At 41.3% G+C, this 26,640-nt stretch overlaps 2 protein-coding genes and 1 long non-coding RNA gene across 3 annotated transcripts in view; 2 read left to right on the top strand and 1 right to left on the bottom strand.

The window, feature by feature from the left end:
- Positions 1–5,381, top strand: part of LOC145442796 (uncharacterized) — a 69,110-nt gene extending 63,729 nt beyond the window's left edge. The window contains exons 17-18 of the mRNA XM_080320805.1: positions 2,387–2,472; positions 5,101–5,381. Coding sequence (XP_080176931.1) covers positions 2,387–2,472; positions 5,101–5,207 — 193 coding nt within the window. The 3' untranslated portion in view covers positions 5,208–5,381. The remainder of the gene's footprint in view (positions 1–2,386; positions 2,473–5,100) is intronic.
- Positions 1–26,640, bottom strand: part of LOC145442952 (uncharacterized) — a 418,025-nt gene that overhangs the window by 192,451 nt on the left and 198,934 nt on the right. The window lies entirely within an intron of this gene.
- Positions 1–26,640, top strand: part of LOC145442828 (sialate O-acetylesterase-like) — a 360,699-nt gene that overhangs the window by 164,383 nt on the left and 169,676 nt on the right. The window lies entirely within an intron of this gene.

Here is a 26,640-nt window from a genome sequence, read left to right as displayed (position 1 = left end):
TTGGTATTCGTAGGTACCTGCTTTCATGCTTGATAATTTTAGTTATACCTAGTGAGTGTATTAGTGCGGCTCCGACACCAATAATGATTGGGAATCACTGGTCAAAACTTACGCCGACCCCATTTGCTCTCAGCCTCCCTATCGGCCTACCGCCCTATCGCCCAATTTTATAACTAGCGCCCTCCAATCACCCATTTCATGGTCAGCGCCCCTTAACGCTCGCGAAAGCCCCCATGGAGCGGAGACGCCCACTTTGAGAACTACTGATTTATAGTGTGTTTTCCACGAACTACCTAAAGAAATGAGACTAGAATGCGGAGTCTCGTCGAGATACCGCTTCGAGCAAGTGCAATGCTCTAGACCAGTGGTTCCCAACGTGGGCGATATCACCCCCCAGGGGACGATTTGTCGGTCCAGGGGGCGAAAATAGCCAAGGGGCGATAGGGGGGAGAAAACGGAAGAAGAGGGCGATAGGGGGCGATGGCGCGTTGAAATGGCTGTGTTGGCGTATGACCATAGCTGCCACACCCAAACCCCCAATTGGGATGGGGGTCCGAGCTCAAAGGAGGCCCACAATTTCTTCGTGAATTAACATTAATTATAGAGTATTGTTTTGGAAATTTAGGCAACTTTTCAAAAAAATTTCACGCTGCGCGCCAGTTCGTGGTCACGTGTTTCTAGCTTATTGGATTCCCTTCCTCCAAGAAATAATGCGCATGAGTTATAAAAATGGGCATCTCGGCGTCAGCCAGTATCACACCATGACGCAGCAAGACATATGAAGTTTCAGGCCATGTAACAGGCGACTCCGAGAAGTGTGCTAGAACGAGAAAACCTTGGCGGAAAAGGACTTCCTTTATGCTGACCGTCTTTGATATATATACGATATACATATATATTTAATATTTAATTGTCCATAGGCGCCTAAATGGTTGGCGCCAAATGTTCCTGTCCTGGCAATCAGAACCCCATAAAAAATGCCATCTCGCAGAGAAAAATTAATTGCCAGTGCAGAAATACCGATTTGAAATCGTGTGCGTCTCTTAGTTCAGTACGTATGGGCGATTTGAAGATCTTTTGACATAGCAGACAGGCCACGAAATGTCATTACGTAACAAAGTCATTATACCCACGGGCAATGTTCCCTCTAATTTTTGACGAGTCTGCGCACACTCACCAACTCACTGCGCAGACCCTTGTACAACAGTGCGTAACGACTAAAAAAAGTTCATCACTTCGGATTTTTTGTGCGCAACTTAGATTATCTGTGCGCAGAGACCGTGTCAGCACTGCGCAGCTTCGAGAAAACATTGCCCACGGGTCCGCCCGAATATGTTCAATTATTATCTATGAGCCCTACATTTTCCAAGACACCTCACTCGGCTTTACCGCTAAATCTGAATACATGAGCAGAGAGAGGATAAGAAATTGACAGCAATATATATGCAATTCCCGATCATATTGACCGATTCAATCATGAATGATAGAAATTTTTCGCGCTTCGCGCGAATTAAGCCGACTAACTAAAGAGTCTAACAATTTGTGCTGAGAAGTAGCGGTAAAGAGGTATCGGGGGAGTTGGGTCTGAGGAGTGCAGAAGTTTGCTTTATCGCCCTATGGAAGGGGGTCAAGACCAGCGCATAGGGGGGGGGGCTGACGAAGTACTGTTACGGTCTTTTGGGAATCAAGTAGGAGAAATCAACTTTTTTATTAGTCAACTCACCCAAATTTAGCTGGAAAAGTGTATTTTCGAAGTCGAGCCGAAAAGTTGACCTTTTTTCTTAGTCAACTCGCCGGTGATTTCAGTCAGTATGCCCATTTTCCGGTTCCTAATATTTGGGGGGCGATGATCGGTGTGAAGTTTGAAAAGGGGGCGATGAGTCGAAAAAGGTTGGGGACCACTGCTCTAGACATCGTGTCAGCAATTTGCAACTGGTGAAGCAGCGACGATGCTCAGCCAGCGGCGACTTCATAGAATTTTATTGAAGAATCCATGGCCTGCAATGGGCATAGCTTGAATTATCAGTTGGTAATTCTCTCTCCCTGTTTTCATATGGTTTGAACAATATCCACTGCGACGACGGGGAACACTGTGTTCTTGTTCATGCGCGCTGCTGTGGTGGAGACGAGTAATGAGACCTATCAGGTCATATCGTGATCCCCAGTCAAATTTATCATATATTTTTGACTTCAAAATAAATTGTCTAGCGTATTGCTAAATAAATGTCGTTCTTGGTGTTGTGGTTGTTATGATAGTGTCCTTCATTGTTGTTTGGTATTATTGATATTCAGACAGCTGGAGTCACGAATTGGCTTTGAGTGAATGTATCTAGCACATTGTTAAACACGGATCCAAGCAGAAATATAAGTTTCTATTCCGTTTTAGAACTGCAGACTTGGTGACACGCTCTGTTTGTATCGGCGGAATCAATTCTATCCCAGCTGACGAACGATCATGCGGAGACTTTGGGGGTAGGTGCATAAAGGATAAGGAAACTTGAAAGTGCAGGCTACCTGTGCTGCTACTGCTCTATGAGCAAGCAACAGACCCCTTCTGTACTCTTTTCCCATTCTAGGAGATCACCAGAGGTGGTCAAAGTAGTCAACAAAGCTATTCAAGTAGAAGTAGAAGTGGCGACGAAAAAATCGACATAACTACCAATAAAAGTACTTCTTCCCTAAACAACGTGAAATTGCTTGAAGTAGAAGTGGAATTGACTGACTTCAAATCTACTCAAGTAAGTAAGTAGTTGTGAAAACGATCGTAATTCGTTAGCATGGTTTATCAAAAGCTGCAAATTGATCTATGCCAGTGGTTCTTAACCTTGCCTCCAGCGCCCCCCAAGGGGCGATTTCGATTTTGAATGGGGCGGAATCGCTCAGGTGGAGATATGGGGGGGTGGTATGGGAGCGCTGAAGCAAATGGCTTCGCAGTAGATGGTGTAGTATAGTGAAAGATATCATTAACCAGTTTTCAAAGCAAATTAACATTCGATAAAGCATGTCAAATCTCGAAATGTTTTGACGATGTTTGCTACATATGATATCTCAAAAATTACACATCAGTTTTTGACGATTTATACAAGTTTTTACCTATTTTCGCGTTGCGCGCGAATTACCGTTGTCAAATTTCTGATTATTGGATACCCTTACCCCACGAAAGATACGCATTATTTATCGAAAATAGAAATAGGCATTTCGGCGTCGACCATTACCACGCCGCGATGTATGAAGACTCCAAGAAGTGTGCCAAAACATCGTCAGTGATAAAACCTTAGCTGAAAAGGTTTGACCTCATGTTGACCGTAAATTTCGATATAAATATGTCTAATTGGCCATAGGTGCTTAATTGACTCGTGACAAGTTCTCATGTCGAGATAATCTGAACCCGACAGGACAAATAACATCCATCAAAGAAAAATTATTTGCCAGTGAAGAAATACCAATTTGAATCGTGTGCTTATTTTAGTTTAGTATACGTTTATGCGATTTCAATATCTTTTGACTATAAAGTGGATAGCTGGTCACAAAATAACAACATGCAACGAAGTAATTGTAACATCTGGTCCGCCGAATATGTATAATGATTAATTACGTGCCCTACATTTTCCAAGACAACATCTCATTCAGCGCTACCGGTAAATATTATTACGTGGGCTGAGAGGATAAACATTATAGCGATACATACATATGCAATTACCAAGATTCTTGACCGTTTCATTCATCCACTATAGAAAACTTTCTAGCCTAGGCGACCAGGTCACATAAACTTTACTCAACATCGAAATCACGCGAGGCGAGGGTATTTGGGGGCGAAGTCCCACGGAAGATTGGTTTATCACCCTATCGGGGCCCACAACCAACGTTTTTGAGGGCGCTGACGAAGTGTTGTTACGTCCCTACCTCTTACCCATTGTTTTATTAGTTCCTAAAATATGGGGTGGGGTGGGGGGGGGCGCTAGAGCACGGAAAGTTTTGAAAGGGGGCGCTGGAGGAAAAAGGTTAAAAACCACTGATCTATGCGAAAGGTGGAGAGCTTGATTCATATTGATGCATACCATGAGGTATACAATTTTTGACAGCATAAGCATTCGTCAGAATCATGGGATGAAAATGATGGCATTGATATGGAAATGCCCTCCCCAATATTATGAGGCCCGTAGTTTAGTTGAGGAGCAATATGGAGAAGTTGTATCGGATACGGTGTAAACACTTCGCGCGATTTGTAAACGTTAATAAAAAATATGGTGGATCGTAAAAACGCCATATTGTGTAGCTTTATTTCAGGAAATTAAAGGCCATACTACACTTTCTTTTACACTTCAACATGTATGTTCACCGGAAAAAAGAACTGATCCTAGTTAGAACTCAAAGTATAATACTGGGAATTGAAAGAGAAATCTAAATACTACTTCTAAAAGCGGAAAATGTATTTCATGACTTCAGTCCAGAAAGTTTCAGAGGTGGTGTGAAAAAACAAGCCTAGCACTTAAAAAAGCAGAGTCCACTTTTCCGGATTAGGACACGCCATGGACTGCTGGATTACAAATATGATAAGTAAATGCTAGACTGCGAAACATCAGTTTCGAACGCTATGATGGGCCATATATATTGTGATGAAATATTTCGTATGAGCGCCAATACGGTGTGAACCCGCTACCTAAATTATATTCTCAGATACTTTCATGAAATCATAATGGTCACTCCATATCCACTGTCCGCGAAGCGCGACGAAAATTCTGGGCTTTAATCAACTTTTATGAAAATTAAATGTTGATATTCCGTGAAGACAGTCCCGAAATTCCTCATGCTGTCTTTATGATTGAACGATTAAACTACTTTTACTTGACAAACTGAAAGTAACGAAAAGTAAGTAATTAGATCACAAAATATTGCGAAGTAGTAGTAGAAGTAACGGAAATTGGATATACTTGAGTAAGTACCAAATTAGCGGAAAAGTACTTGAGTACTTCAAAAAAGTAGACGTACTTTATAACTGACCACCTCCAGAGATCACCTTATCTTTTTTAACCATTTATCCGCAACAAAATTAGTATGTAAGGTGGTTAAGAGTCATGATTCTCTTGTGTTCTGGCGCAGGTTGGGATGGCTTACTCGGGGATTCGCCAACGGACGATACGCCAGACGGATCCGCGAAATCAATTAACGATCTGAAAAGCACAATTCTTATATTCACCAGAAACTAATTATCAGAACAATATTGTTAAGGCTAATTTAACATGGAGCGCTGTTATTCTTAATTTAGTCGATACGGATGGAATATAATTCAATGAATTTTGCATGTGCTTCGGATGTGAATTGCGATTCAACGGAAGTGTTGGTGTTCATTCATTGATTTTAATATAATGCATCACAGCCAATCAGTGTCTGATTCTTCCGTTCTCCGTAGACCCGGTTCCACTACTGCAGGGTTTGTCAACCAAGCAAATTTTCAGCTCCTCGAAATATATCAGAAATATACAATTATAGCCACGCTGTTTTCCCAAATTAGACTATTCAATGACAGCTAGATATTTTTCCAAACTATATTAGTATTGGAATAAAACTGCATAGTTTTTTCCAAATATGGATTAGAATTAAAATTACTGAATTCGCGAAAACTTGGAAAATAAATCAAGCTCTGTTCATATCAAATCAGAGTTGATTCTTGTAAGTATGTGAATGGCTAACGTCTGTGCAGCAAGCTTGACTCGTTTCGCACAATTCAATTCTATTGTATTATCATGGGAACCAGAATTTAGATTAGAATTAACTTAGAGCATTACAAACATTTCACAAATTACACTACAATTAAATTACCAGCGTTTCGCTCTAATTAGTCAAATTATGCAATCAGAATAATCTAGTTGTCCAAGTCTGCCGAACTGACGCGTGTATACATCTCACGGTCGATTCGCCAAGTATGATTCTCAGTTTTTGACTATCCTATTAAAATAGCTCGGTTATTATTGCTCGAGTGGGGCACAATGATCCGAGTACATGAATCTGAGTCGCGTATTCGAGTCGGGTATTGAGAGAAGATTTGGAGTACTGAAATGAAAACCTCTATTGCACTAATGGGATATTTATTTATTATTTATTGGAAGAAGAAAAAGCTCAGCACATCTTCTACCACATATTTCAAAATGCTTGAATTCGTTAGTAAGTTGACGAGGCGAAATGGAATATTCATACAAACACAAGCACAACGCAGGAACGTTCTATGAAATTCATGCGAGGGGCAGGTCATTATAAAGTGCTCAACCGTCCCAGGTTCATTGCAGGAGCTACAATGTGGTGATGGCGGGATTCCAATCTTAAACGAATGTGACTAATGGGATATATATAATTGAGCATTGTAGATTTAGTACTATGTTCCACTATGTACGATTCAAAACCTTCATTGGTCGCATCACATGAATTGAGGCATGTAGATTGTAGTATTTGGCTACACCCGTGAGTGGAGATGTCGTGATCAACCTCCAGTATTGTAAACAATGGTGCAATGACATAGGTATGGTTGAAAATAAACCAAATTACCTGTAACTGGGATTATTGTCTTTGTGAGCGCATAAACGATCGATTTTGGAACTTTTGAAGTCACACAAACTGTCAAGATGTCCTAATGAAATGTGCTCTTATACTCAACCCGGCACGATGACCTGATCCTCAATTCAGATTCAAATCTATCCATATTCCTGGATTAGGAATTTATCAACTAATCAGCTAATACGTTTGTTCATCTTGCCGCGCTCTTCCAATAAATATCAGCTCATTCGAAAATAGTACTAATTCCGCATTGCACATTTCTTAGCTGCATGTGTCATACTACGACTCTGTCTGGTCTTTTGAGCAAGACATCCCCTGCATTCTTTCAGATGTGTGCGGATTGGGTCGCGAGATAACACTCAAACCTTTATATCTGTCAGAAAGCATTTGCCACTCGCTGAAAAGACTGCGTATTTTGGATGGAATTGTTGGGTGTTTTTGTATAAAGACCTGTCCATCCCAGCACTAGAAGTTCTTGTACCAATCCCTACAACTTATTTGCCCTAAAACGATTTCAGTGCACTATAGTTGAAATGAAAAGGTGGAAATAGAATTGTCTTTTTAAAGTGACACTTGATCGCCTAAACTGATAACCTATGCTTATTGAACATCCGAACACAATGTTGATAAGTATCTTCATATTCTTTTTGTATAACAATTTTCGGTTAGTTTGTGCGAATGATTTTTTTGTCAAAAAATTGCGAATGGTGGTTAAAAAGGTTGAAAAGCACTGATCTAGTCGCATATCCCTTTTAAATTGGCAGTTGACCAGGGTTATGATTTTCATCCGCCTTCATCCAGATTTTCCTTCGCACGATCCGCACTGCATTTTTTTTTCTTTCGCACAAGTGCGTACTATCCCGCAGGTTGAAAAGCACTCGTCTTTGGTTTTTGATTTTCGTCTCGACGACCATTGGAGAATAGGCAAACGACCGCACGGGGGTTGCAGCACATAAGTCAGTGGTTCTCAAACTGGGTTGCACCCCACCTTCTCCCTTGGGGGAGTGAAAACAGCTGAAGAGGGGTGCGAAGCTGCTGTCAACTGAAATATTTTTCGCGCTCGGCGCGATTTACTTCCAATTCATAGTTATTTATCTGTGCGTAGTCCAAATTTCTTATTTGAGAACTTTCTCATCAACAGTCCTAACTAACCTTCAATGCCATCAAACCATCCGTTTGGATTGCTAGCATTCTGGTTGCATTTTGTGATGTGACGATTAGGGTTAGGTTACCATATTTTTGTGACTGAAATTCCTGAGACTCTTTAGCGCCTACTAGCGGGGTTTACAATAACGTTTGAATACATTCTCTGTGGATTTGACTTCACACTAGCAAAGCCAAGCCTATCTACTGTATAGAGGTACGGCCTGCAGAATAGGTCCCAAATTGAGCCACGTCTGATGTAGGTTCTGGTAATGGCTAAGGTGTGCAAGAAATTCATTCAAGGGCTTGATGCAATCGTTGGTCGAGTGTTTGACAGTCCTGATATATTTATAGGTAGGTGTAGTTATGTGGTTGTGTTTTGTAACCAGGACCGAAATACCATTCCTCAGCCCCCTCTCGGCAAAAGAAACACTGATCTTATACCCACCATAGGGTAATCAATGCAACTGGGGGGCTTACTATATGCATCTGGTTTTATTTTCATCTTGTTCTTACATTTTATGAATTAATTCTGCCAATAATACTGATTCTTCTATATATAACTATAAAATGCACCAGCAAATTGCACAGCAAGTGGTTTACTACCTCTTGCGGGCGCGACTACATTTCGAATTTGAAAATGTTCCGTGGCCAAGCCCAACATTTGACAAGCTGATTACCAAAAAATGTCAGCTTGCCCAGCCCTACTAGTTACTAATGTCTATTTTCGAAGCTGATCACGTTCAAATTCTTCGCGATCCCCAGAATAAATGCAAAAAAACGGCTTTCGAACCACTGTGTTTGACTGAAGCATGCAAACGGCCTTGACCGACTCTAGGAATATGCCGTTCTCTTATAATTACGATTACAGTTGGAATTATTTCGGTAAATGATGGTTATTTTTATTTAATTTTGATTGCATTTTTCGCGAGGGCGGTGGTCCCCATATTCCAATCAAAATTTGTTTGGAATATTTTATTCTCGAATGCATCATAGAAAGAAACATGCGAATAGAATAAATATAGTCGCGACTTCGGTCACCTCAAAAATATACGATGTATATATTTGAAACAATCAAGATTAAATATTACACACAAATAAATGGGCGAAATCACATGAAATGCGATATTATAAGGAATAAGGACAGGAGAGGACGGGGCCAGTTCGCCAGAAGAACATGAAACATAGAAAAAAGACCCCCACCAAAACAACACAATACATGGTGGTGAGGGCCGACAAACAACAAAAATATGGGGCGAACTGGCGAGATCCAACTGCATGCATTTAAAAAATAATCATTGTTGGGAAAATGATATCTGCTGTTTCACATGAAGTGGGAAACTCCTCCCCCTAGCAATTGGGTACCACACAGGATGTTAAATTTAAAAAAAAAAACTAAGAGTCCCTTTCATGTTAATTTGGGGAGGAGGCCGTGACAAAACCGGTGTCCATGTGCATGCAGTCGAACCCCGTGATGGCTAGTGGTATATTCAATGATAAAAACACACAGGCACTCAGAGTGAGTGATAAGAAGAAGAGGGAAAAGCACATGTGCGCGCCTAGCGCGGCGCGGGAAGAAAATATTAAACATCAGTGGATAGAAGCGCAGCGCGAATAATTCCAATTATTCCAATAATTCCAATAATTCCAATTCCAACTTTGAAGCCTTTCAATTATTACGCCACGATTACGCTGCCTACATACCTCTCATGCGTAATCCATAATCAAAATAAAGGCAATGTAGCAAAGTATGAGTAGCAATTATGTCACCAAGAAATCCCTCTGCTCGGCTGCTCTTCTTAATACTTGTCATATGATAAGGGGCGCAAAATTTATCACCTTCACCAATGAGGGCGTGCCTAAAAAAGTTGAGAACCACTGTTTTAGTGTCTTAATATTAGGACGTGGATACGGGTTTAAATAAAGTTGAAAATGTATTATGTTGAACGTTGTTTCGAGTCATGGCAGAAAATTTTCAATTAACCGTCAGTTTCTCATTACCTAACATCAGGGGTCGGCAACCTTTTGCTAGTCACGGGCCAAATTTCGAGGGTACAACTTTTTGGCGGGCCGGAATTTTTCTTAATATTATATTTTACGCTCACTTCGGTACATTATCCTACATTGTTGCAATATCAATCATACCAATGATAAAACACGTGTATTTACACTTCAACAACGCAGAATAAATGTGACAATTGACGTAGCTTGCTTTTTGAAAGGTTATCAACTTCTGGTAACAAGTCAGATGAAGCAAGAATCAGACCATATTCTAAATGGGCGTCCGAAATACGTGATCTTGTCTTGCTCTTCGTGAATTTCATTGTTCAAAACTAATGCAAAGCCTACGTGCTACCAAAAATCGTTGCAATGTCTTTTGCATCGTTGGACAAGCTGGGATAAAGATCAATTTCAAGAACGTACTCCTTGCCAGCAGCCATATGCTCTTAGTATGAAATTTGTCATTCAATCCAACTGCATCGCATTTCAAAAAGGCCCAGTTGAAATTATCAGGCAATGGTATTGGCGTCCATATTAAATGAAGTACTGAATAGTTAGAATTTGTTCCGTATAGATGTAATGTCGGCAAAGTGGTTGAATATTCAGTAATTAGAATTCGTATCACAGTTACAAATATTTTCTCAGTACTGTTGACATTCCCCGAGTCGCATATTTGTTTCGAATGCGCCTCAACATCTCATGTATTCAGTTGTCCCCCCCCCCCACCGAAAATGCAAATTCAATTTGTTCAAATGTGACGTTAAATGTACCAGGAGAGCAACATTAGATACCCATTTCTGATTACAAGATTATGAGTCAGCGATACTTGTATTTTCGAGGAAAGTTGCTGTTAATTTCTCAGTTCATAGACTCGTGCAAGCATAGCTGCTCGTCTTGATGTGCGAACATGGCAGATATACATTACATCGCCATATTGATTCTATGCTTATAGTAATATCTGGCGTAACAATGTTGGTGATTCAGTTTGTGAGACAGAGTCATATTTACAGTTTTAATCATTGAGGCCAAAATTCTTCAGATTTGTTGTCTTGGCGCACAATGCCTTCTGGTGAATTAGACTATGAATAACTAACCTACGGATGCTATAGTTAGGCTATCTGTAATTAACAGTGTAAGTTTGAGATTTTGTCATTGCGTCTGAGATATTCCAAGCGTTTTTGAAGCAGAGAAATGACACCTTTATTATCACACCCCATTGATAAACCCTTTAAAAAGTATGGTAATACACCTTCCGCGGCGAGATACACCCGATTGATAAGCACTGATCTAGTCTACTCTAGACAATCTCCATTTCCTACTTCATCCGCCTTCGTTTTATGGCGTCACAATAGACTAATACGATGTAGGCAACTTATATCGTAGCGATGCCACATTCTTTCCAATCAGTGCTTCACTGCTGATTGAAACTCGATGTGAAACGGCGGGCCGTATTCTTGTGATAACTAATTATTATGCCGCGGGCCGGACGATTTCGCTTGGCGGGCCGGATCCGGCCCGCGGGTCGTAGGTTGCCGACCCTTGCCTAAAATCAACACATTTCCTGAGCAGCATTTGTTAGCAATGTGATTTAGAAGTAACATTAAAAAACAGAATATATCTAAAAAAATTCACTCGACCCGCCAACGTATTTTCTTCCTTTCATTCGGCCCGCGGAGAAAATAATTGCCCACCCCTGGTTTAGAGGGAGACGGTAGATGATTCAGTTATAGATCTGCTGTCATGCGCACGCTAAATCCATTCCCCGTATGAATATGTACAAAAGTTGGCAAACATTAAAATGGTATACAAATAGAGGAAAAATCAGAATTTCCGGCTCCTCAGCATGTACTGTGCATTTTGGTCAATTGAAAAATATCATATTCGAACGTTGATTTACAATACGGGTCGACAACGTTTCGTATGCAGCGTGCCAGAATATTGTCAATGTCAAAACCTTGCGAACTGCCATGCCACGCAATAATATTTTGTCACAATTATCGTTTCCAGCAAGGAATGCCCCAAACTACTTATCTGAAGTTGGCAACAGCATCGCTTACGCCGGTGGTTTATACAGGATGGATCGAAAAGGGTATAGAGTTTCGTCGCTACCACACCAGAGCTATCGTGCACGTAATATTTTTCTTATTTCGTGCATAAATGCCGGTTCCTAGCAGTTAACAGTCCCGGTCCCACAGGGTGAACGCCCCTCGACTGGAGCCTCCCAACGGACTCACTGAATATTAGGATGCCTTATACTTATTATTGAAAATATGGTTGGACTCATTACTATATAGTAGCCTGTGCATGTTTTGAATCCGACTTGCCGACTTGTTACTGGCGCGGCTCACCATCATACTGTGCTTTTTAGAGACACTGCTATAGCAGTGAGGTTAGCGATGAGGAATATATGTGGCCGTGTTAGGTAATGGTGAACGCAAAACTTATCCAATTAGGTTTGTCGGCTTACCATGCACCAATCGCTAATGCAAGTGCTGTGAAAAATCGGTAAGCATAAATTTACTGGTTGCGCGATTTTCTTAAGAGTAGAAAATATTGGTACTTCCATATGTATCATTAGGGTTGTTCAGATTTGAGAAATTGTCAGGAAACTTCGATACTTGTGACCCAAATGAAGGTTTAGTACATAAAAACATTTTTATGAGCAATTTTGGTCATCTTCGTCGTGATCTTCTATCCCCGAAACCCCCCCAAAGATCCACGGGGCAATTCTCCTTACTACTGGATAAGCAATGTCGACCACGTCACCGGTTTATAGCTTTTGTGTCGTTATCAGTTGAAAACGGCCGTGTAGAGATGATATATTGCAATAAAATAGCCATGATTTCAAAATTGTACTTAACTGCAGTCCCATAAAGGCCACATGCACAACGATTTCACTCTGCACAAACTGTCTATCATGCTCATGGGAATCATGTATTGGTTGCACCATTGACATCGGCTTGTTTTGGATCGTACATTGAAGAAGCGCCATTGGGTTGCAGTTCGTCAACAAATACTGATATTCCCAGCTAGTTTTCAGCCATAAGATATTATTAAAATGTATGTAATGTCAGTAATGCTTTTCTCAACTTCAAATCATCTGTAAAATACCGAGTTATCTTATTTTATGGTAGACTGCAATTTAGTTGAAGAAGAATGCCTGAAACAATGCATCAACACAATGTTCAGCGCTTGCCTTGTAGATATTCTTGTCATATTCCATACATTGTCAACCTCTTCAACAGTTAGAAGGACACAGTCGTGCGTTGTGGTAGTTTCGGGGCAATTTTCTTTCAGATATGGCGGATGTAGTAGAACCTCATCTAGAGTCGGTAACTTGGAGTGACTAATACACTCAGATAAATATCCTTCCGAATAGTGACCAGAATATCAGACCAAATAGTAGGCAGACCTGAATCTTGTTCATGGTTGGTCCGCAAAACCCATATCCGCTTTGTTTCAGACTTTCTTCTGCAACTAAATTGCAGTCTATACCATAAAATAAGATAACTCGGTATTTTACAGATGATTTGAAGTTGAGAAAAGTATTACTGACATTACATACCTCTGAATAATATCTTATGGCTGAAAACTAGCTGGGAATATCGGTATTTGGTCACGGATTGCAACGCAACGGCGCTTCTTCAATGTACGATCCAAAACAAGCCGATGTCAATGGTGCAACCAATACATGATTCCCATGAGCATGATAGACAGTTTGTGCAGAGTGAAATCGTTGTGCATGTGGCCTTTATGGGACTGCAGTTCAGTACAATTTTGAAATCATGGCTATTTTATTGCAATATATCATCTCTACATGGCCGTTTACAACTGATAACGTCACAAAAGCTATAAACCGGTGACGTGGTCAACATTGCATATCCAGTAGTAAGGAGAATTGCCCCGTGGATCTTTGGGGGGTTTTCGGGGATAGAAGATCATGACGAAGATGACCAAAATTGCTCATAAAAGTGTTTTTATGTACTAAACCTTCATTTGGGTCACAAGCATCGAAGTTTCCTGACAATTTTTCAAATCTGAACAACCCTAATGTATCATACACGTGGTCAGATTTCTTGCTGGAGCTGATGGAAGTGGTGTCTTCGAAAATTTACGACCCCATGCCACTAAGATAAGACTATTAAATAATTTTCTGTTGATTATGACGATTACAGAATTTTCAAGTAATCGTAATCGCAATCGATAACACCGGGAAAAAAAATCCGAATCAATAGTAATCGTGATTGATTCGTTTACATATCAAATCGATTTGTTTGCGAAAGATCGATTAATTTCTATTTTTAAAAGGACTATGACAGTAACTGAACATTCGTGAACGAACAAGGATTCGCGTGATATTATGCCAGGTTAGCATAAACGTCATATTTTCAAATGCCGCTGCTCATTGTTACATATACATACCTAGTATTAGCTTGGCTCGTCATTGCGTAATGTACCACACATTGTAAATATGTATTCGGTGTGAATGTAGTAGTGTGGTTGTTGGAACCATGCACCGGCATTGCGAATATAAGGTTCTCTATTCACTCCAGACACCACTATCACGTAGCAGTATGGTGAGATAGCGGAGTGGTATGATACACGGCTGCAACACCAACGGGTTACGCGTTCGAGTCCGACCGAGGTCGACTCCAGAATTTCCTACCTATCTGTTCGAAATATATTTAGGCTGTTCTCCGCCACCTGGTTCGCGCAAGCAGTGTCTTAAAAACCTATGAGTGGGCCGTGCTACTAATCGGCAGATGCGGAATCAAAGTAAAGACAATCGGCTTGGTGTAAAATGACCATCGAAGTCGAGAAACAGCATGAAAAACACGAACAATGAAACCACGTCATAGGACGATAATCATCATAATCATCATTTTAGGGCACGTAATTTGATCGTAGCATGTTAGGCCTTCGGTATTATTACTTAGTTCTGTTTTGTTAATTCATGACCTCCATTGCACTATATATAGGTAAAATATATTGGAGTTTCCATAATGTAGCATACAGAAGGAATAAAGACGCACACACCATTTGTCATTTCTTCACGGGTCGCATCATTTTCGTCTGTGTGTTCCCCGAGTGGAAATTGTACACTGTACAGTGGATCTCAGATTTGGATATCAGGGCTATTCCTCGCGCCTCATTAAACATGGCTATGGACATCTGACCCATATATAGCAAGATTCGGCCCAGGCCTTTCATTGGTAGCACACTTCGTGAAGTCGCCGAGGTGGCCAAAACTGCATATGTCTCATATGTCTCACCGAAATGCCAATCTCTTTAAATTATGCACTTTTATGGAAGGGAGAGTTATGCATATAATAATCCAGCGACATTAAGTAAGATAAATTTCAAGTTCAGTAAATATCTGAAAACTACTTATTAATTTATGTTTGATTACAAAATAAGTTCGGGCTCCTTCGAGCTCGCTTTCACTCAATTGGGGGTATGGGTGCAGCAGTTACGGCCCTGACTAGAATTCAAACCGTTGCGTGCGAGAAATCGTCAGCTTTTAGGTAGGGCAATGGGTATATTGTGACATAGCAAGCATATGACGTCTCAATAAAAACGGTTCTCATCGCTATCGTTATATCGAAATGTTTTCAAAGATAGGTTCTAAGAAGGCAAACCATGTAATCGTGGGTATAATCGTGATTATTTTTAACCGTTTCGCCGCGGGTGGATCCTAGAGGATCCATGCACAGTTTTCATAAACACGCTTCAATCAATTAACGACATCTTGCGTTGTAGGGGTCATAAACGGTTACAATGATCGTCTATAAATAGCAATTGTCGATACGCATACGGCCAGCTAACCCATTGCCTTATGGCATAACCTGTTCAAAATGTAGATTGAATACAGAAAAACGTTTCCCGCAAAATGCAATGTGTAGCTCAGTTCGCCTCTGAATGAACGTTAATCTTATAATTCCTCATATCTTCCGTTCTACACGTCGTAAGCAGGCACAGTTGTCGTTTTAGAGTAGTTTTTGATCGCGAGAGTTCATTGCAACCATAATATCGGGAATTAGTTGGATAGAACACGCTTCAAATTGGTGTGAAATAAAGCAATATTCTTTTAAGTGAAAAAGGCCGCGCACGCAGCACCGTAACTGCCGCACCCCAAACCCCCCAATTGGGGGGGGCCTGAGCTCGAAGGGGGCCCCAAATTATTTCGTGAATTAGCATAAATCATAGAGTATTTTTTGAAAATTTATGCAATTTTTTCAAAATTTTTTCGCGCTGGGCGCGAATTCAAGTAGCCTTTTATCTATATTATTGAGTATTGGCCATTACCGCGCCACCACCCACCAAGACATACAATCAAGACATGAGACTCCAAGAAGTGTGCCAAAACGATCGGCAGCGAGAAAAGCTTGGCCGAAAAGGTCTACGCCCTTATGCAGACCGAAGACTTCGTTAGATATACAAAATACATATAAGTTTAATTGTCCATAGGCTCCTAAATGACTGGCGCCGAATGTTCCTGTCTTTGCAATCTGAACATCACAAGACACATACCATCCAGCTGGGAAAAGTTTTATGCCAGTGAAGAAATACCAATTTGAAATCGTGTGCGTCTCTTAGTTTAGAAGCCTACGTTTGGACGATTCTATACTTTTTGATATACCAGACTGAAAGTCACGAAATAATATCATGTAACGAGGTCATATCAACGGGTCCGCCCGCCCGAAGATGTTTTATCATTATTTACGGGCCCTCCCGTTTTCAAGACACTTCAGCCAGCTCCACCGGTACATCTAATTACGTGAGTAGAGAGGACAATAAATTAATAGCATAATATATATGCAATCGCCGATCTGATTGACCGATTTTATCACAAATCATCGTAAATTTTCGCGCTTCGCGCTGGCTCACAATGCGGTACAGATAATTTCGTGACAAACGCGAACAACGTGATGGGGGGGGTCGTTTTATCACCCTATGGGATCCCAAGACCCACGTTTTTTGGGGCCTGACGAAGTGCTGTTTCGTTCCTGCCAACGGGTATACCCCCGAAGATGTTTAATTATTATTGAGTGGTCCTACCTTTTCAAACACACCTCACTCAGCTCTACCGGCAAATCTGATTACGTGAGCAGGGAGAAGATAAAAATTGATAACAATATATGCAATTCCCGATCATACTGACCGATGAAATCATGAATTCTAGAAATTTTCCGCGCTTCGCGCGCTTAAACGACAAAAGCTGATTCACTAAACAAAGTCCCAATGAATGTGATGAATAGCGGTAAAAGTGTATCGCCAGAGGGGGGTCTGGGGGGCGAAGCCCCCCAGAAGTTCGGTCTATAACCCTATGGGGGGCCCAAGACCAAAGTTTTGGGGGGGGCCTGACGAAGTGCTGTTACGGCCCTGCGCGCACGTATGGGCATCGCCGCATAAGGCCATATATACATTCACTTACGATTGTCTTACACAGTTGAATGTCACACACATAGTTAGATGCAGTCCATAACACTTCAACAAGATCAGTATCACGAAGGTTGGTCTTATATAAGTTACACGACGCCAGTGCTAAACACTGCAGACATGGGTGTGTAAGTTGGCGCGAGTGTACGGTACTCGCGCCTGTAATAACAACATCATACAGACCGTTGAATCATCCGTTTTATATGTTATACGAAGTTACTGTAGACTTCAATGAATAGATGGTGATCATATGCCCATATACTGACGAACCTGTATCGGACATTCGATGTGTAGAACCCGTTTCAAATTGATATGAAATGAAGCAACAAGAGAAATCGCGCGCCTATTAGAAGTGTCAAACAAGGCAATATATATACTTCCGATGGCCTTGTGCAGTTGCAAATTGAACATTTTGTTAGTCATGTACGATCAATAGTATCTATAAGATAACATGGAATTGGACTTATATAACTGGACCAGGCAAAGCCAAATAAACACGAATTACAACGCGCGTTGCCTCCATCGTGATGATTAAGTAGTAATCGTAATCACAATCGATTACATTCATGAAGTAATCACCCCATGTCTGGTCGCCAGTGTAGGTCATATTGGATTCTGGATGTTATCACCGTCGATAGTTATGGGAGCACACTTCGTGGAGTCGCAGGTTACGCGAAACAATTATGTATCGTGTAGCGCGGATATGCATTAGGGTTGTTCAGATTTATGCAATTTTTTGGAAACTTGTTTTGCGTAATTCCAAATGATAGTTTAGTGCATAAAAACACCTCTAAACTAGAGGTCGACCGATATTGATTTTTACAGGCCGATACCGATACCGATATTTCGACGCTCACAAGGCCGATAACCGATATCATAGGCCGATATTATTATGGAAGGAGCAGAGAACTATTTCGCCAAAAATATTATATATTAGGCAAGGTGGCACTTGTTCATGCCACAGAAAGGTGAACAACAAACGAGAAAACTGAAATCGAAAAGACTTATTGCTTAATTGTGAACATTCGTTGAAATTTGGGATAACCCGAAAATCAAAACATGATACAGGTCGAATTGCAGATCAGTTCAGAAAAGGTAGATTGTAGTTAGATATAAAATATCGGTCGCGATATCGGCCTAGATTGGCCGATACCGATATTCGAGAAAGTTCCAAATATCGGCGCCGATAATGGGCCAAGCCGATAATCGGTCGACCTCTACTCTAAACCCGATTTTGGTCATTTTCATCGCGGTCTTCCCTGCGCGCAAAGCCCCCAAAGACTCACAGGCCAATTCTCCTTACTAGCGTCGATTCACCATTGCTGGTTTGTAGCTTTTGTGAAGTTTGCGGTAGAAAACGGCTGAGTAGAGCTGGGAAATATCAGGTTGAATTATCTTTTTGACAATTGAACATACCTACATTCCTATACATGCCAAATGTGTTTCACCTTCCCGTATTTGGTATAGGTAGCCGGGTGGTAGGCCTATGTATGAACGAATATAGGCATTTCCAGCCGGTTTTAACTCAGTAAATGTTAATCAAAGACATATTGTATATGAATGTAATTTCACCTTTATAGTAGCTCCAATTCACCTAATCCGCATCAGGTTTGCTGTATCTAATACGTCTGAAAGAAAGTTGACACCCCCCCTCCGAACACAAAAACTAAGGCCTGTCCTGTCCAAGACGTTGTCACAGTAGCGAATACGGCCAGAATGCAAATGTCAAAAGCTCACGACACTAGGCTTCTGCTCAAAAGATCATGACAGTCTAAATTAAAAAACTACCAATGCATTCTGTCAGAAAACGTCCACGGTGTTCTTACAGAAACAGAAACAATAATCTCAATACAAATTAGTCATTGTCGTCACCGACTATGGAATGTGCTTACAACTGAGTTAACATAAGAAAAAGAAATCTGGAACAGACTATGTTTCTGAAACTTGATGAATTTATTGTAAGGAAATTTGCATTATCAAACTTGAAAAGCAGAATAAGGCAAAATACAAATCCGGACATAGTAGGCCGACCATTTACGTGACTTGAGACAATTGTGAAAGATGAAAAGACAGTTATTATCATTGAAGAACATGTTGAGAATTAGCTAAGCATAAAAACACAAAGTGGATAACAACAGGCTCTAGTCTCAGGCAGGCTTATAGGATTTCAGTGTGGATTTATTGAAGTTGTGATACTTCTGACGGTGTAGCTCAACAACTTGCAGCAGACTTTTCTTTTGGCGCTCATCTTCTGTGATGATCGAAGCAAAGTCGGTGTTGAGTTTAACTCCTCGTTCAGCAGCGTCATTAACGACTTTGACATTACTTACAAAATGGCTCATTTCATTGTATGATTCATACTGAGGCCATTGTTCCACAGGCTGATTCAACCATTCTCCAGAACACTCAAATTCGTTGAACAAATGCCATGACTGCGGGCCGAATCAGCCAAAGTGGTGTTATCCTCTATAGTCCTTTCTGATGAGAGAATGGGTGGCCCGCGTTGATAAGATTGCGGTTTTTCAACTTTCAGTAGGCGGCTTGCAATGCTTTTTCTGGTATCGCAACTTTCTTTTTCTGAGAACAAGGCATAAACCACAGTTTCTTCCACAATGTACCATGGATGCTTCTTCAACTTATTGAGAGCAGATTCAGCAACATCTTGATCGGTAGTTGCGTAACCGCGTACCTATTGAATGAACCGCAAGTCGTTTCCCGGCGCGTCACGCCCAATGCTGCAGTCCAGCCAAGCAGGAACATAGAATAAGCTTAGAAACAAGTTCATGCGTTCCAGTTGGGTCGAGAAACTTTCCGAGTATTGCATCTGATCAGCCCACATGAACATATTCTGAGAATATAGAATAGTCCCCATCCACCTGACATGATGAGTAGGACCCGGCTTTTGATGTGTTCCACGAAATGCAGCACCTGAGACGGTTAAGGTGTTGATGACGCATAGCTTGTAGTCATCCCCTGAAAAAAATCTTTCTTCGCTAAGGCCTGGGCTAAATGAGCTTCAACGGCCAACGCTCTTTGTTTGTAGCGCTCTGGGACATCCAAAATTCGAGGGGAAGCATTCGTATCTATTTTTGTCCAGCTTTTTTTGAAATTGTTGAATAATGTATTTTCAGGACCTGTGGTTTCAGGTCCAAAAATGCTTTTCCAGACACTCTTTACCACCAACTCCAATACATGATGGCGACAAGCATGATACAACATTTTTTTACCTAGGTGGTCTTCCAGGAACTTTGCAGCTCCTTTTTTCCATCCACTATTGCTTGATGTCGTGTCAAATACCAACGCGGCAATGGAATTCTGCAAACTCCAAGTCGTTATCAAATCAAATGCAGTTTTTGCTTGGACCTCTCCTGTAGCATTTTCAATCTTTTGAATTCCAAGTAACTTTCCATTGGTATGATGAGGATGAGAAGACAAAATAACAGCCAATGCTTCATACTTTGTTCCATACCTGTCTTCTGTCAACTTTCCATCCCAGTGTATAGCAGCATGATTCGGTAGGTCTTGTTGAAATGACTCGTATATTTCATGCGAAATCTCAAGACGATTAGCTTTTCTACGTCTCTTTATAGTTGACCTGGATAGCACAAAGTCATTTAAGTCCCCCCCGCATGCCTGTATGAAGGCACTAACCAACATAGTTGCTTCATTATCGTTCAATTTAAGACGATCCAGCGCAGCAGTAATCTCTTGTTATCCAACAAGTTTCTTGGAGCTTGAAGTTCAACAAAATCGGATTTGATCGCAGCTTCACATTCAGAGGGTGCAGTGATCGCAGCATCATATTCAGAGGACGGAGTACTACTTTTCTCATCCCCAGATGATGACGACATCAAGGAAACAAATTCCTCGCTAGACGGATCGTCACTGATCTCCGTTGGAATCTGTGCCAGGCTTTTTTCGAAGATTTTATCTTTTCCTGCGAGCTGTGCGTTTCGAGAATGCTGTTGGTCTTCATAACATGCAAGGTCTTCATTCTTCTTCGATGGAGACAACTGCGGATCATTTTTTATAAGTGATATTGCTATGTGCAATGTTCCACAACTTGTCAAGTTTATCACAAAATGCTTGGCGCTTTCCTCCAGCATCATTTGATCGAGCCTTGCTCTTTTTAAGAGCAAACCAATTCTCATAAACTTGTCCCAGAATTTTTACAATGTGGTGCGTTTGCTTAATAGGTAATCTTGCCATATTCCATATTTTGACAACCTCCTCAACGGTTTGAAGAAGACAATCTTGAGTCTTGGTCGCTTTAGGGCAGTGGTTCTTAACCTTTTTTCGTCCAGCGCCCCCTTTCAAAAATTATCGTGCTCCAGCGCCCCCCTCAACTTCATATTGTAAGGAATGTAATAAAGACAATAAGTAAGAGGGAGGGCCGTAACAGCACTTCGTCAACCCCCCTAAAAACGATTGCCTTGCGCACCCATAGCGTGATAAACCGATCTTCTGAGGGCTTCGCCCCCACAAACCCCATATCGTGATTTTGATGGTCAGCAAAGTTTGTGTGGCCTGGTCGCCCTAGGTACCAAAATTTGCTATAATGCATAGTAATTACATTTATAAGTCGCTATAAACTTTTTATCCTCTCAGCCCACGTAATCAGATTTACCAGTAGCACTGAGTGAGCTGTTTTATAGGAAAATAAGGGGCACGTAATTAATAATTAAACATATTCGGGCGTTCCCGCAGGTACAAATATTCGTTACCAGGGCCGTAACAGCACTTCGTCAGCCCCCCTCCCGAAACATAAAACGTTGGTCCTGGGCCCCCATCGGGTGATGAACCAAACTTCCGGGGGACTTCGCTCCCAGACCCCCATTAGGCTGTCCGCTATTTGCTGATAGCCTATTAGGTATCTACATTGAGTGTACATTTACTGAGGGAGCTATTCTCGCCTAGTCGCGCGAAGTGCGAAAAATTTCACTAATTAATGATTGAATTGGTCAATATCATCGGGAATTGCATGTAAATTGAGATCAATTTTTATTCTCTCTCTGCTCACGTAAACACATTTACCGGTAGAGCTGAGTTAGGTGCAATGTTCCCTCTAAGCTGCGCACGTGCGCAGTGCTGACACGGTCTCCGCGCACAGAAAATCTACGTCGCGCACAACAAATCCGGAGTTATTACCTTTTTTTAATCGTTACGCACTGTTGTCCAGGGGTCAGCGCAGTGAGTTGTTGAGTTTGCGCTGACTCATCAAAACGGGCCCGTTACCAATAATTAAATATATTCGGGCAGGCGAACCCGTTGGTATGACCTCGTTGCATGATGTTATTTCGTGACCCCCTGTCTGCAATATCAAAAAATATAGAATCGCTCAACGGGGATATCGCCCAACAGGAATATCCCTGTCGCCCAATCGTACTAAACTAAAAGACGCACACGATTTCAGATTGGTATTTCTTCACTGACATATAATTTTTCCCTGCCTGATGGAATTCGTCTTCTGGGGTTCAGATTTCCAAGACAGGAACATTCGGTGTCAGTCATTTAGGCGCCCATGGACAATTAAACCTACATGTATTTTGAAGGTTATATGTAACGAAGTTTTCGGTGTTCATTTGCTCTGAATACTCATTAAGGATATGTCCTATCACCACATCATCTACTGCGAAGCTATTTTTCTCCAGCGCCGCCCATACCGCCCCCCTGAGCCCAGCGCCCCCCATATCGCCCCCTGAGCGTTTCCGCCCCCCTTCAACATCGCCAGCGCCCCCTGGGGGCGCTGGGGGCAAGGTTAAGAACCACTGCTTTAGGGCATTCCTGTTGCATTGCACTTGGTGACAATATTGTGGGATGAACACAGGGTTGTAACTAAGTCACAAGGCTCCGAGTCACAAGTCAATCTCACTTTCATACTTTTGACTCGAGTCAAGTCGAGTCATTTCAATTCACCACCGAGTCAAGTCCGAGTCCAAGTCAGCGAGCGGAGGGTCGAGTCCGAGTCATGGAATTATGACTCGAGTCCGAGTCCAAGTCATTGTGTAGACTGCTCAGTTTCCAGTTAAAGTCTTGGTAAACCCACTTTTTACAACTCTGTTTGGTGATATCGAATGTTTCGCATTTATAATATACCATTTTCCTCACTTTTAGCAGTTTCTGGTCGCATATTCAAGTACCAGTACCAACAGACGAAATCCCAATAGTGTATTGGCTTCGGAATTACAATGAAATGTCGGTCTTGGCTGTCTGAGTCTCGAGCCAATGACTTGGTTCGAGTCATGCGCAATGACTCGAGTCCAAGTCGAGTCAATACACAGATTGACTCGAGTCGAGTCGACTCATTTCTGTATTTTGAAAAAATGACTCGAGTCAAGTCGAGTCATCAGAAAATCGTTGCTCGAGTCGGACTCGAGTCGAGTCATGAATCGAGTCATTACAACCCTGGATGAACATGACTCCGGAAATGTGCTATACCCAGTAACGTTCGTAGCTTTGTACTATATGTTTCATATGTCACAATGATGGCAATCAAGGTTTCAAACCTCTAACAGTAAAAATTAGTATCGAAACTATAATTCTCTTTAATAAAGTAACTTTCAGCGGCGAGGAGCGAAAAATTTCGATACTTGAAAAAATCGTCTTTTACTGCTCGAATCGAATCATTAAAATCAATCCTCGATTCAGATTCGAGTACTCGAATAATTGCGCCCGGCCCTAATCACAAGCACATTGTCTAGACATCACCGTACGCTCCAGGAATACTCGGGATTTGCTGTAAACAAATATAGGTGTATAGCTCATTGATTTGGAAGCTATATATCAACCAATCGTTTTGCAGAACACGAACAGCTGTGTTTTGAAACGCTGTAGTCACAAAATAATGATGTGCTTTGGATGTCACCTTCCAAATCGTATTCCATATGTGCAGTCAAAATGTTTTTGTCGTTTGTACCTTATGAGTATGTAAACATTGTATTTGGTTTTAACTGATATTAAAAGCTCTTACCGAGACACACTGCTTGGAAAACGACGAAATGCGGGTATGTTTGTCAACGTGGTTTCAGTCGAATATGTGCTCGTGCGAACAAGCATAACCATCGCATTACCGCGTGCGCCGCGAGTGGTTTTCAATGCTTTTAGTGTGCCATAAGCCTGAAAAGTACCGGAAACCTTGGCATAGGACGTTCAGACAATCAACTAATCTTTCGATAATAATAATGGAGTAAAGCGACCATAGCGATCAACACAATGCATATTTTGTACTTCCTACTATAAATACTAATATAAATCGAGAACCAAATTGGGCCGTATTACAAGGCGATTGCTCTGCAACGATGGTAAGGGATATGGGCATGGTGTGAATAATAATAGTGTAGTCCAGGGGTGGGAGAACTGCAGCTCTTTCAGCCTTTGATTGCGGCTCTTTGATGATTACAAATTGCACATTCGCATGTCGGTTTTGCTGGAGAGAGGTGTAACCTGATTATAAATTGATACATTCTATCTCGTATATGCGTATTGTTTTCGTGTTGTTTCTAACCTTATGTTTTACGCAACACAAGCGAAGGTGGCACTGCAGGTTTACAAATTTGCCGTTGAACTCTCGAATCAAGAATCAAGTTCACGCAAATGTTTCACCCGCAAAAATGGTGCCTGGTTATCAATCGATGATAATTTCCGGACTACCAATGGTGAATACGGCTCCTCCATTTGCATTGCAAAGGCAAGAAATTACTGCAGTTTGGCCTAGAAAATGTTGTCGATCGATAATTGCAAGAGAGGAAAGTAATAACAGGAACGTCGAACAGTAACTTGAAACGTATTTACGAAAGCAGACACCAAAACTGTGCTACGGGTTACCCAGTGAAGACAGATTTACTGACTTACTAGATTACAGAGCGAAAATCTTCTTTAAATTCTCATCAGCACTTTAACGAGCTGCTCCGCACTGCTTTGACGTCATATCAGCCTGATTTCTAATACTTTGCAGCCCAGGTGGAGGCCCACCGTATCACCATAAATAATAAACTTCTTTCGATAGTCTTCATTTCATTGTGACGTGATAAATTCGTTTTATTTTTTAATATTTGTGTCGTGGCTATATAAAGTTACGATTTTGATATGCGGCTTGCGCATGAAGCAGGTCTGCCCACCCCTGAATAGTCGGAACAGCGATTACGCAGAAAAGGCTAACGTCCTTAGACCATCTCATGCATTGAAAGTAGGAAGAAGAGAGAATAAGAAAAGAGATGCTTGTGTTAGCCAAAGAATGTCGAAGGACAAGAAGTGCGAGGTCATTGTGTCGTCATTTCATTGTTACGTATGGCGTCCGCCATTTTGGTCGCAAAAGCTGCAGCGATCTGCCTTCGGTTTATTTTTTTATTTTTTGGATAATTTCACTCTTTATTTATAAAGTCCGATTATGAGTGATTAATTTATACTCCAATTAATCATTACCAAGAAACTGGAACGAGCCTCAACCCGAGAATATATTAAAAAATTATGAAAAATGTTTGTGGTATCAGAGGATTTACTCAGATATCTACACTATCGAATGTTTACATTCGATATAGAAACACTGTTGGAGCTCAAAAACTACCCATGCTTTCCAAATGAAAACCTGATCTTCAGTGCTGACATAATTGTATCACCGGCCCATCTGCATCCAGAAGCCTGCCCGTCTCTTTTCAAAGCCTGAATCTGATCCTTGTTGAAAAAAACCTTCCTATCCTCCTCCATCTGTTCCTTGTTATCCGAGCTTACATGCAAGTACGAAAACGATCATAAATTGTACAATTCCGCTATTAATCACATTTGGGTATCTTGTATGGTTTTCATTGTGTATTTGTATCATAGCAATTTACAGCGTAGCAACGCTGTAAATTGCTATGTTTGTATCGTCAAAATGCTAAAATTAATTTCACAAGGATTTCGCATTACCAGCGATTTCAACCGCGCAATTTCTTCATCTTTCTCCCTGAATTTGTTTGCACTGTATTCCGTGGCACACAAGACCTAAACAGGTGATAAGGGTGACTCTAAATTTTTAATAATAATAATAACGCGCAATTTCTTCATCTTTCTCCTGACACCGGCCTTGTAGCTGCAAATTGTAAGATGGGTGACTTTATATCGTAGTGGCTGGTCTATGCTGTTACAGTATATATGCGGAAAGTTCCTATCGGCAATATTGAATCTTACTAGCTCCATCTCCTGCTTCAACAGGATGCAATTCTTATAAGAAGCCTTTAGGTTGAGATTCTAAATATATCGCCATATGTAGGCCTACAATTCGGTGCAGCCCAGAAAGGAATTTTGCTGTGGTAGTCCGGGGTGATCTGAAATAAAAACGACCAGCAGACAACGAAAATACATAAATTCACCTTGGTTTCTACGTCCAATATCCCAGTTGCGAGCGTAATCCCATAAATATCACTGCCAATATGACCGAAAACTACAGCCGCACGCATAGGTTCAGGCTGTTTTTGTGGTCTTTTTGTGACCAAAATGGATGCCGCTGCGTAACAGTGGCGTGACGCAACA

The sequence above is a fragment of the Botryllus schlosseri genome, chromosome 7 (genome assembly GCF_051294905.1).
Source record: "Botryllus schlosseri isolate E-star chromosome 7, Bs_hap1, whole genome shotgun sequence".
Lineage (NCBI taxonomy): Eukaryota > Metazoa > Chordata > Ascidiacea > Stolidobranchia > Styelidae > Botryllus > Botryllus schlosseri.
The sequence above is the reverse complement of the archived record's forward strand: the minus strand, read 5'-3'. Positions and strand labels throughout refer to the sequence as shown.